We start from the raw sequence: 12,267 nt of genomic DNA, 5'->3' as shown, positions 1-12,267 counted from the left end.
GTGGCACTTGCTGATGCAGAGATAATTCAGATTTTTTATTTAACAGTAACTCGTGAAACAGTCAGAATTTTGACAGAATGTAGCATCATGAACTGCAGAAAGTGTAGAAGTTTTTGTCTCTAGAGCCCTGTTCTTCTGATAATGGTGATGAAAAACTCTGTGGATCCATGATCTGGCTGAACTTACCTCAAGTTCTCTGCTATAAAAATGGCACAGTTCTCCCTCCTGGGAAACCTTGGATAGTTTCAGACCCGAGCCTGAGTGGACTGAAGCTGCTAAACTGGAGAAAAGTTTTAATTTCTTACTCACTCCTCCCCAGAAATTTTTAATCTTGGGGATTACATCAAAACTAGATTGCAAATAATCTGTCAAATGCTAAAGACACTGCAGGGTGAGGCCATGAAGCCCATTGTCCCATCAGCTGACTTTTCATTAAACCATACTCCAAAACTTAGAGCCCTTCTTGAATCCTGCTGTATTTCAGTTTGCTGTTCCAGCCAGGCATTGCATCTGGATTCTTCCCTCTGTGAAGACACATCTGTCAAGTGAACCCGCTTAAATTCCTAGTGAGAAGAAAAGACTGAGTATCGCCATAAGAAGAACAAAAATGCAGCAGGTAGGGATTCATTTCTGTGTTAAAGAATCTATTGAGTACATCAAAAATACCAGCAACCTTCTGTAGTCTGTTACAGATTATTTAACCTAAAATGATTGTCTTTTCCTGAATCTGTCATTCTCTACTTCCTGAAAATATGTTTAACTTGGGCATTCTGTCTCCTTCACAGGCCTGCATTGCCTATGTAACTAATGTAACTGCAGCAATCCTTGGAAAAAATGGCTTTCTTGCCACATGACAAATGGATTTGCAGCTGTGTGGCAGACAGAACTGAAATGTGAAAAATAAACGATTCAGTGTGAGGTGTTAGCAATAACTGTATCAAATTGTGATGATCATTTTACAGATACAATTCCAGTGAGAGTGTGTGGTCTTTAATCAAGTGCCCTTTTAACTTAACAGTAAATGCCCTATTTTCTAATTTGAATTGTCATTCAGGATGGGCTCCTGGACTTGTTCAAGGAATTCTCCTACACATCTAATCTCCATCTACACGTGCTAATCATCTTTTAAACACTGATCCTGGCTGGATGGCACACACCCACAAAAGTCACCCCATCAGTCCCTTCACCAGCTGGGCAGAGGAGGGAAAATACAATAAAAGGCTCCTGGGTTGAGATGAGAACACAAAGAGAAGAGACTTAGGGAAATTAGTTTATTACCAATCAAATCACAGTAGGATAAAGACAAAGAAACGAAATCTTTAAAACTCCTTTATCCCACCCTTCCCTTCTTCCAAAGCTTAACTCCACTCTCAATTTTCTCTTCCTCCTTCCCCTCAGTGGTTCAGGGAGATGGAGAACAGGGTTTGTGGTCCTTTTATTAAACATTCTCTCCTTCCTCCTCCTCACCACTGACCATCTCAGATGTGGCCAGAGGATCCATCCTGGAGCTGGCTGGCTCAGCAGGACACAGGGGAAGCTTCCAGCAGCTTCTCAGAGAAACCACCCCTGTACCACCACCCAAACCTGGCCATGCCAGCCCCACACAAACAGAGTTCACTTCATCTGCCGTTGTGGAGCCGCTTTTATTCTCTCAGAGAACAAAAAGCAGCCCAGGAGAGCAGCAAATGAACAGCACAGGAAAAGTGGCTCCTGGTGCAGCTGGGCTGGGTGATCAATACAAAACAGAACACAAGCCATTCAAGCTTTTCACACTCGTATGTCCTAATAAATTTAAGGCCAGATAATGAATATGTTTTGGTTTTTGTTCACAAAGTTCTTTTCCCCTTTGAGATCTGCCTCAGAGCAGCTGCCTTTTCTTCACTGGTTTCCCTCACTTCGCAGCTCCAGCTTCCTAAGCCGGTCCTCAAACTTCGGAACGTCGACTCGGTGCTTCATGAGGAACTTCCCATTTAAGTGAAAAACAGGTATGTCATATTTGTATTTATCATACCAGGCTGTGTTCTCTGGAAGGGTGATATCCACCTCCTGCAGAATGAACTGTGGCAGAGAAGAGACATGGCAGTTCCTACTGGACACTGTAAAACAAAACCTGCTTGTCTTCTGATCAGCGCTTTCCTCGGAAATGCAAGGCTGCTTTCCTGAAGCTTGTGCGTTCATTCTTTGTGCTGTAGCCTGGTTTTTTTTGAGCACAAAACATATGTAGCCACAACCCTTGGCTGCCTCTCCACAAGGGACTCCCTCCCCAGCCCAGAGTATTATTGTTCCACTCTCCTGTGGGCAGCAACATCAACAAACACACAGCTGGGAACAAAACAGGCAGCAGAGTGCAACAGCTCTCAATGCTGCCATTAAAAGTTTCATCCTTCAACAGAGACATCAAAAACCTGGCTGAGAAACGGCAAAAATTGCAGCCACATAGTTCAAATATTCAAAGCCCCACTTAGTTACATCCTTCCCAAAACACATCCTGGCTCATAAGAGTTGCAAACTCCTCCTTCAGACAAGGCAACGGTATTTGCAAAAGGAGTATTTTCAAGTTCAAGCATTCAACTATGTTACTCCTGTAACATAGTTTATATTGGTTTAGTTTGCCAATACTTATTTGAGTAGCATTATCACAAAATGCTTTTGGATAATGAGTTTTATGTAAATCAGTGCTGAAATTGTCTTGAAGAGGTCATCCATGAAAGAATAACACATGCAAATAAATCCAAGCAATTTTCTTTTTACAAATAATGAATCATGATTAACTGTTCTTTCCATATAGAAAACATATACAGAATTTCCATACATTACCCTTCTCTTGTATGGCTCAAGAACTTCTTTTGCTTCATCACACAGAGGGCATGGTTTCTAAATTAAAACATTCAGAGTAGCTTAAGCATGCATGAAAACACAAAAGATGTTTGTACTGTGAAATAACACACACAGGCATTACATTCATTACTGTAAATTCAGGTTCTCTTCCCTGCACCAAGGACCCTGCCTTAGGGCTTTCTAAAACTTTACTTATCAGTGCAGTATGGATGAGAAAAAAGCCCCAACAAACTATCCAGCCACTGAATTTAATTACTTTACATTTGCTATTGCATTTCTCAGGGGGCAAATTTGACAGTTTTCTAAAAGCAGATCCAAGGGAATGATCTGAAAGCACTGTCATCACCAAATGAAGACAGCTGCAGGTACCACTCCTGCTAAAAGAGGAATGAGAAAGCCACACAAGGAACTTCCAGCCTGTCTCAGATCAAGACACTTGCCTCAGCTCAAATGGGAAAAGAAGGCAGCTTAACACTGGATGGCTTTGCCTGGAAGAAATTAAGCAGGATCCTCTCCAAACTGCAGAGCTGGAAGGAAAGTAACCTCCAGAAAAGAGAACTGGCAAACACCAGGTCAAAAAAACCCTCACATTTCTGAAAACTGCCCCATCTGAGTTCTGCTGACCACCCAGGCTGTAGCTGAAAAAGTAATTCATACGAAGGCATGCTGCTCCAATGTTTGCAACAGCAAAATTTGGCCCAAAAAATTCACACGGCAAAGTACATGGAGGTGAACATGACTGCTCTGTCCCTCTGCCCCAAAACACCTCCCACAGCTGGAAAAGATCTTCTTCTCATTCTCCCACTGAAAAGTCTTCCTTCAGCTTGTTTAAATGTGAAGTTAATCTGAAACAGCTACTTTTTATTTCCTGCAAAGTGAAATTTCCAGTAATGTGAATTACTTCAGGTGAAACACTCTGCTTTTATTTAGATCCAACCTAAACTGCCTTTCCCACATGGACAAGCCCTTGTGCTCTGAAAACCTATGCAGGACACTGAAGTGCTGTGTTCTTCATAGTCTTGGCTGCTTTTGGTTTAACAGATACTGGTGACTGAAAGGATGGACCCAGAACCCTGCACATCAGTTTTGTAACACACAAAAAAAACTCCAAAAACTCCACCCTGTTAAACCAGGACACACTTGGTTCCTCTAGGCCTGTGGAGAGCTTCCCAACATACCAGGCACATAAATGCATTTGGTAAAGATGGCCAACTTTTAGGAAAAAATATAGTTTTTACTCTCATGGCAAGCTTAAGCACTAGGTGGTACTGGCTTAAAATCAGAAGTGAATTATTATTTTAACAAAGAGTGAAATCTTTTCTAGAAGTAGATTTGTACAAGGAAATGTTGCTGGGGTGATCAGAAAAGGGGACTGCAAGGGGAAACTACCATTTGGTAGTTTCCATCAGTTTGATCCAGAAGTTGTAACTCCCTTCTGCTTTCTCCTCTTTTCACCTTATTAAAAATAAGGAGACAAACAAGGGGTCAATTAGCATAAACTAATAATGTAGATCAGATTTTTTTAATAGACTGCACTTTTCTTTGCAATTGCCAGTGAACATTTAAAGTTAGCAGTAAACATTTAGAGTCAAAAAACACCTCCAACAAAAGGCCATTTTAGAGAAGTGCTGGAAATCTGCTACTAGAAAATTTGATTTCACACAGTGCCTTACTAGTTAGGAATTTTAAGACACAAAGAGAATTTTTTTCCAATTTTTAACCCAAAGGTAAGAGCAGTATTCTCTACCTTACGCCATTTGAATTATGCATTAGTTGAGGCTGAACTGGGCACGAGGAGAGAAAGCTGCAACTTTAAAGTACAGTTCTGATTATTAAATGGATGCTGACCTATTATTTTTAACCTATTCATTTGTCACACAGTTTCCACACTCCTGTATGGTTATGGATGGAATATTGGAATATGGATGGAATATGTGCAGGAGGAGGAAATTATTTTAATCATATCTAAAACCACCACACTGATGTCAGCACTCTCAGTGCTTTGCATTTGTAGTTATTCTCCTCTTAAAAGCTGCAACAACCACATAAATTCAGCCTAACCCACCCTGTGCCATCCTTTATAAAAGTGCAGAACTATGGAGGTAATAATTGAAAACAATTCATGGAATGTGACACACCACAAATGACCCTTCCTGCTCATCTCATCTGTTTTCTAAATATGCCTAGGAATTCTACACCTATTTTTCCACTGCCAATAAAGCAAAAAAGAGGGTAAAAGAAAATCTACTTTTCCCTCACGTGCTCCCAACACTAATTGAATACATTTTACAGTCTCACAGGTGGTGCTGAAATTAAACATGAGCACTTTGAAGAGCCTGCTTTGACTGCTGATGCTTGTGGTTGGCAGATTGTGTGTAACATTTCATCTCTGCTCTCCATTTTCTGGGTGAAACTCTGGCAGCCGGGCCAAATCTTCAACTAGTAAATGAACCACAGAGTCACAGAGGCAAAACTGTCCTGAAATATTTGTTGATTGCTAATTGTTGATTGCTAATTCTTACAATGAGAGCAGGACTGTGCGGCAAAGCCTGGTGTGCAGAAACCCACTAAGTAAAACAACCAACACTACTTTGAATGGGGGGGGGAAAAAAGGCAAGGACAAGCCATTAAACCTGTAATTCCTGTGTTTCAGAGCTGACAAACACACAGTCTTGCCCAGCTCTATTGTGTGAACAGCTCTCACCTTGGTGAATAAAGTCAAGATTGGTTTATTCATGCTGGCTGAGCAGAGTTGCCTCCCCAGTGGGCTGGGTGAATGCCTGGCTCGTGGCAGGGCTCTGCTCAGGAAACAGAGCACCATCATCCTGTTTCAGGCAGAAAAAAAACCAAAAAAAACTCTGAGTTGTTCCAAGTTATAGCTCATGAAATTTAATGTCAGGATAAACGCGACGCTTCTGTGGCGGCTCTAAATCACACACAGCCAAAACATTCATCCCAGGGATTTTATGCTCACACTATCAACACATTCATCAGGGAGATGGGTTTACTGTGTGGCAGGCCAGAAACATTGTGCAGCTCGAAAAGCAGCAGTTCCATTAAAAAAAAAGAAGAAAAGAACAACAAAACACCTACGTTATCTTGTCGAAATGCCTCTTTTAAATTCCCTAACACAAATGCTGACATAAATGCACTATGCTGTTCCAGCTCCACAGATGCCAGCTGGAATTACATATTTAAAAATGCAAAGTGCTGTGCTTTGAACCTCTGTAATCTTGCTGCAGCGTTTGACATAGTCTACTTACCCAAATTATTCCATCAAAAAAAACCTAATCTGTGCCTAATCAGAATATTAACACAATGTGTTCTGCAGTGAGTAAAAAGCTCAAGTTGATTTAACTTGGTAATATTAAAAGTATTCATACTGCCCCAAGTCCTTCCTGCAACAGCAAATTAATTGATGGGTTTGTGATTCCTTTGAGATAGTCTGAATAAGTTAAGTGTTATTGAAGGGTGCCACCCTGGAGTCTTGACGTCACCTGTTCATGTCATTAACAGCAACACTGCTTCCTCCAAACTTTTGTCTTAACGTGACCTCTACAAGACTGAGGGACAAAGAAGGAAGCCAAAGGGAGTCTGCATGGTCATTACCCGCAGGCATGACACCCGATACCAGAATTTACACTGGAAAAACAAAACTGAATCCCTTTTACCCAAAGCCAAACTGCTTCTGCTCAGTTTCAGGCCTGACTTACCTGTAGCTCTATTATCTAAAGCTAAACACACAACCTGATGTCACAATTTCCAGCAGCTAAAGAGTGAGGAGGATCTCATTGCAACTGCTAGGCACAGTTTAGGATGTTTAGTTAAAAAGAACCCAGTGCTCTTCTTCTTAACTGGATCTCTCAGAACTGATACCACAAAGCTTTTTTCTAAGAGGACAGTTTATCCAGAATAACTGCTAAGGAAAAACACTGCAGTGGACTCTAAACTTTAAATACTGTATTTCTAAGCCACAACCACAAGGAAAAAAATCAAATGGCTGACAGGGCACTGCTCCACCAATCTTCCCGCACAGCCAAAAGACAGCAGCTATTAGTAAGAGTCAGCTGCAAGGGGCAGAGCAGTAAAATTCCTGTCACTGAGCAGCGACTGGCACAGCACACACTGCCAAAGGTCACAGTCCTTGGCAGCTACTGCATTTGTTTCACTTAGCAAAGTGGAAATACAACTGCCTGGGATTCTGCATGTTAAACGTACAGGCAAGCCTGGCACCTTTTGGAAAAATGCAGATCTGGATGGCAGGAAGAGCCTCAGTCAGACGCAGAAAATTTTTAAACTCACAGCACATGGAAGACCAGAGCAGATGCAGTTTTGGCATGAGGTGTTTACAGCATGCTGGCCTGCTCACATGCAAGATAAAAAACGGGGGCAAAAAAAAGGGTCTGCTTGCTGACAAGTTTTGTAACAACACTTTTGTTGCCAGCCTAGCAAGCCTTCCAAATGAGGAAGATGCTCTCAAATTGGTTTTTTTTGGATAGTAGAATGAAAAAAAGCAAAGATTTCCACAGATCACATTCTCCTTTCCACACATATATGTGCATAAAAGAGCTCCAGTTTAGTCCTATATAGCAACTTTTTGGTCCCTCCATGCTCTGCTGTCCTGAGGACAACAACTACCAAAACATCAGCTGAAGAGGAATGAATAAAGCAGTTTCAGTACCTAAGCTTTGAGATTCCACCAAAAAAAAAAAAAAAAAAAGCCAGAAGTGCCTTAACTTCTTCATCAATTTTATGTAATTACAAGAAATTCTACCATCAGAATCCAGCAGCAAATTTCCACTGACCAGAAGAATCTGCTGTTTCCATGGCTAACATGACTCTGGCTGGATGTTTTTACAAATAACCTAGAGAAAACAGAGTCCTGTCTTTCTACTTATTCACCTAAGCAAAATGATACCAAAGACACTAAAATGCACAAAACTTCCCATATCATTATTCTGGATCTCTCTCTAGACTACCCCCAATTATAAAGATTTGCTGGAGGGAAAAAAATGCATAAATGCAAAGAAGGATGCTTGCAAACTTGAAAATTTACCTTCCCCTAAACCACAATGCTACAGATTTAACAAATTATTCTTTTGAGTTTGAGCTTGGCCCATGCTCTATTTTGCAAAGCCAAGTTGGACTCAATTCCTATTAAACTGAATTTACATCACCCAATAAATTATCATCTGCAGGAAAAGTAAGTTGTGACACTAAAACCATCCATTATTTAGATGAGGTAAGTATCTGTATAAACTTAATCTCAGCATCAATCAAGGAAAGACAAGCATGGATTTTTTTTTTCCCCTTGAAGTATTTACCTTTTAAGTAACAGCTGAAAGAGAATGGGGGGAGAAAGTAGGTGCAACTATCAGAATGCATGTTGATGGCATTCAAAACACCTGTCTCCTCTTGTCCCTCATTCAAAATCAGCTATGGCCATCAAGGAAACTAAATTTTCTGGCAGTCTGCATTTGATTACCTACCAAGGAAATGCTAAGTAGGAAAACAGGTGACAGAGACCAGGGAGCCCACGTGAGTGGGGACAGCAAGCCCTGCAGCTGTGCAGATCCCCAGGCAGCTTTTACCCCACCAGACACTCAGAGGAGGCCTGCAAAACACAAGGAAAACTGTTTGCACATGCTCATAACTCTAGACGTCCTTCAGGGAGAATCAGGTTCTTGCAGCAGCTCAAAATTCAAAGGTATCATCGGCAATACCAGCTATGTCTGTGGGGTGATGCTATGCATCAATCAGTGCATGTTTCCATGCATTTTCTCCTACAGTAACCTGGGGAAAATGCCACAAAGAAACTGCATTCCATCCCAGAAAAGATGGAAGTGTCACATTTGTCAACACATTTTGCTCAGTAATCCCTCCAAATTAGAGGGATGAGCCATGGAAGTGCATCCCAGAATCTGGTGCAGGGCCACACTCCAAATCCCAGATAATTTAAATTACACCCAACAGGTTGCTGTAATGGCCTGTTCTCAGTACTGTGCAGAACTTGCACAAAAAACCACACTACTACCATAATGTAAAGTTACTAATGGAGCTTAAAAATTAATAGTAAAAATAGCATAATAGAGGATAATATATACATCATATATATTATAGAACACAGCATACAATATTTTATATGTAACCATGTATCTCATGAAATTATATTATCTTACATGCTACAGAGTCTATAATGTTATCATATTAACAAACATATCAATAACATTAAAATATAGGATATTGCTGATATAATACATATTAATATTTATGTAGGTCATATTAAGGTAATATCAATATGTCATTAATACACAATATTGCTTTGGTGTATTGTATGAATAATTATATTAATGCTACTGTATTTAAATATATATTATGTATATAGTGATACAGTCTATTAATTATGTATATAATGATATTGTATATTATATTGATACATATCAATATATTGATATGTATATATTTCATTTATATGTACAGCTTTTATGTTTTAAGTATACGCATATATACATGCATATATATACATACCTATACGTACATATATTCATACAAATATTTGCATGTGTATATACATGTATATGGACTTATATATATGTATACAAATTTATGTTAATATATGTGTATGTACAAATACACACATATATTAACATAAATTGCATATACATATCATCCCTATGCTATACATATATGCATTTATGTATACATTATACATTACATATACACATATATGTATACATACATATACACATATACCTACAGATATGCATACAAATTAAATAGATGATAATATGAAATATATTATAGATAATGTTTACATATAAGATACACATTTGTGTGCCTATACATATAACCAAACACAAAATATGATAGATATTTTTCTGTGTGTATATGTGAAAAATAAATCTGAAAATGTATTATAGATATAAATAAGTATAAAATTATAAAATCAATTATAATGTTCATATATATGTATATATATATGTGTGTATATATCTATGTATATGTGTATATATATGTATATGTATGTATATATATATATATGTGTGTGTGTCTGTGTATATATATATATGTGTGTGTGTATATATATATATATATATATATATACACACACATATCTACAAGCCAACAGGGCTTGGGTGGTTTCACTCAAAAGTTTCCAAATATAAATGTTTAAAACTATTTATTATGTTATATATCTACAATGTATATAATGCCTACATATACATGCAGAAATATATATACACACATGTATGTATGTGTATATATATAGATATATATACACATATACATAGATACATATATTTATATATACACATATATAAATACACATTTACATACATACATGCATACATACACACATATATATTTATATATACATATACACGTATATATATACATACATATGTGCATGTATACACATACATATATACACACATATATACATATACATACATACATAGATACACACATATATACATTTACATACATACATATATGTATATACACACATATATACATATATACATGTACACACATACATATATTTATATATACACACATATATATACATATACACATACATATATATGCGAGTATGTGTACATATATATATGCAGGCATTATATACATTATAGACATACAACATAACAAGAGTTTTAAACATTTCCATTTGGAAACTTGTGAGCGAAACCCCCCGCCCAGCAGGGTACAGTGTATCCAGAGGCCTCCTCCCTCTCCCCAGCAAGCAGCCGGCCCGCCAGGTGATGCCAATATCCGCAAACCTGCACCCGGACCCTCCGCGGGGACACGGAGCCAGGGTACCGCATCCCGGGGCAGCCGCATCCCGGGGCAGCCGCATCCCGGGGCAGCCGCATCCCGGGGCAGCCGCATCCCGGGGGCCGCCGCATGCCGGGGGCCGCTGCATGCCGAAGGGCCGCCTCCCGGCGGAGCAGCACGCCGAGGAGCCAAGCCCCGAGGAGCCCCGGCGGTCCCGCACGCACCTGTGGAGCTCGGCCGGGCCGCGGGCGGGGCGGCAGCGCCGGCTGTGACGCGCCCGCGCCACGGGAAGGAAGCGGCGCCGGCCCGGGAAGCGCTGCCGGGGCACGAAGGGAGCGGCCGAGGTCCGCAAGGGGAAGTAAAATGCGAGGTATTAAGGTATTAAGGTATTATGTATTATGTATTAGGTATTAAGGATGGGAATAGGAGCGTGAAAAAAGGCAAATCGCTTGGGTTTAGAATTTTAAAAGTTTAATAGTGATAAAATGGTTATAAAAATAGTAATGTATTTAGAGTAATTAAAATTTGGATAATTAGGGTTTAGGACAATAGGAGACAATAAAAACAAAGAGTTACGGACGGTCCGGGTACCTTTTCCTGGGTAGCATAAGCCCGAAAAAGGACCCACGTTAACGGAGAAATAAGCATTTAAAACCATAACCTGTTGCATATTCATACACTTCATACATGATGCATAAATTCCATTCAAACACACGATTCTGTCTGGTCAGTGTCAACTTCTTCCTCTGGATCCTGACGGCGTCTTCAGGGCTGAGCGAGGCGAGAAAGCTCGAAAAGAGAGCAATAAATTCTCTTTTTCTGAAAGATTTAGATGTCCTGTGGCTGCTATCTCAGTGCGAGTTCTCTCTTAAAAAAGGTATCTTACATATCATAGTTTCTATTTCAACCTTATGTTATAACCTAAAACTATGTTTAACACACTACTTCAGAAAATTAACACAGCATAACTTTCTAACAAAACACATGTAATATTCATTTTAATATTTGCAAAAAAAAATCATAAAATATGCATTTTCCCACAACAGTAATGCAACAGCAATAATAACAATGCAATAGAAATAATGTTAATGTAATAGTAATAACAGAAATAGCAAGAGTAATAGTAGTAATGAAACAAATCAACCTTTGGCCATCACTTCACGCCCACTTCTGTGCTGATGCTGCCTTTTATTTGTTGTGTCCTAGAACAAGGATTTTTGTCCCTGAAAAGTGCTGCCTTGCCTCCATGGCCCCTTTTCCATTCACATCTTGCTTTTTCTCAGTGTGTTGGCAACAACAAGCCTTGGTGGGCTCCACAGCCATCGGGCTCCCCATGGCCAGCACTTGTTCCAGTTCTGCCCCCAGGGCACAATCCTGGCTGGTAGCTCCCACATTCCCCTCACTCCACATTGTTATGTACCAGAAAGTGGGCAGCAGCCTCAAAATCTTCTCCTCCATCCTCCTGAAATTTGGGCACTCACTCAGGTAGGTGTACTGTATAATGGGAAAAATCCACATTATTGGAGGGTATCACTGGAGCACAAAGGGTCGCAACAACAAAAGCACTCAGGGAAAGAGCTGGGTCTGTTTAGTGTAGAGGTGACTGAGATGGGATCTCATTCGTGCATATAAATATCTCCAAGACAGGTGCTA

The 12,267-nt window shown here is 39.7% G+C and overlaps 1 protein-coding gene across 1 annotated transcript; it reads right to left on the bottom strand.

Moving 5' to 3' along the window:
- Positions 1-1,257: 1,257 nt before the first annotated feature.
- On the bottom strand, positions 1,258-10,906 carry CUNH5orf63 (chromosome unknown C5orf63 homolog). Its single transcript, XM_054288864.1, has 5 exons — positions 10,839-10,906; positions 8,328-8,452; positions 5,543-5,663; positions 2,818-2,874; positions 1,258-2,058 (listed from the first exon to the last, which is right to left on the bottom strand). The coding sequence occupies exons 3-5, from the start codon at positions 5,660-5,662 to the stop codon at positions 1,879-1,881; spliced, it is 357 nt and encodes a 118-aa protein (XP_054144839.1). The 5' UTR covers position 5,663; positions 8,328-8,452; positions 10,839-10,906; the 3' UTR covers positions 1,258-1,878.
- Positions 10,907-12,267: the final 1,361 nt, after the last annotated feature.

Source organism: Melozone crissalis, unplaced genomic scaffold, assembly GCF_028551555.1.
Source record: "Melozone crissalis strain CALT ecotype California unplaced genomic scaffold, PUWL_Pcris_2 ptg000005l_1, whole genome shotgun sequence".
In the NCBI taxonomy this organism is placed as follows: Eukaryota; Metazoa; Chordata; class Aves; order Passeriformes; family Passerellidae; genus Melozone; species Melozone crissalis.
This window is presented reverse-complemented; position numbering and strand designations above follow the sequence as displayed.

Bases quoted from the DNA above. Each gene is read 5' to 3' on its own strand.
- CUNH5orf63 (XM_054288864.1), bottom strand. From the start codon at position 5,662: ATGATGGTGCTCTGTTTCCTGAGCAGAGCCCTGCCACGAGCCAGGCAT. The intron at 2,875-5,542 runs GTGAGAGCTGTT...GTTTTAATTTAG, and splicing joins TCTTGACTTTATTCACCAAG to AAACCATGCCCTCTGTGTGA. The intron at 2,059-2,817 runs GTAATGTATGGA...TCTCTGCCACAG, and splicing joins TTGAGCCATACAAGAGAAGG to TTCATTCTGCAGGAGGTGGA.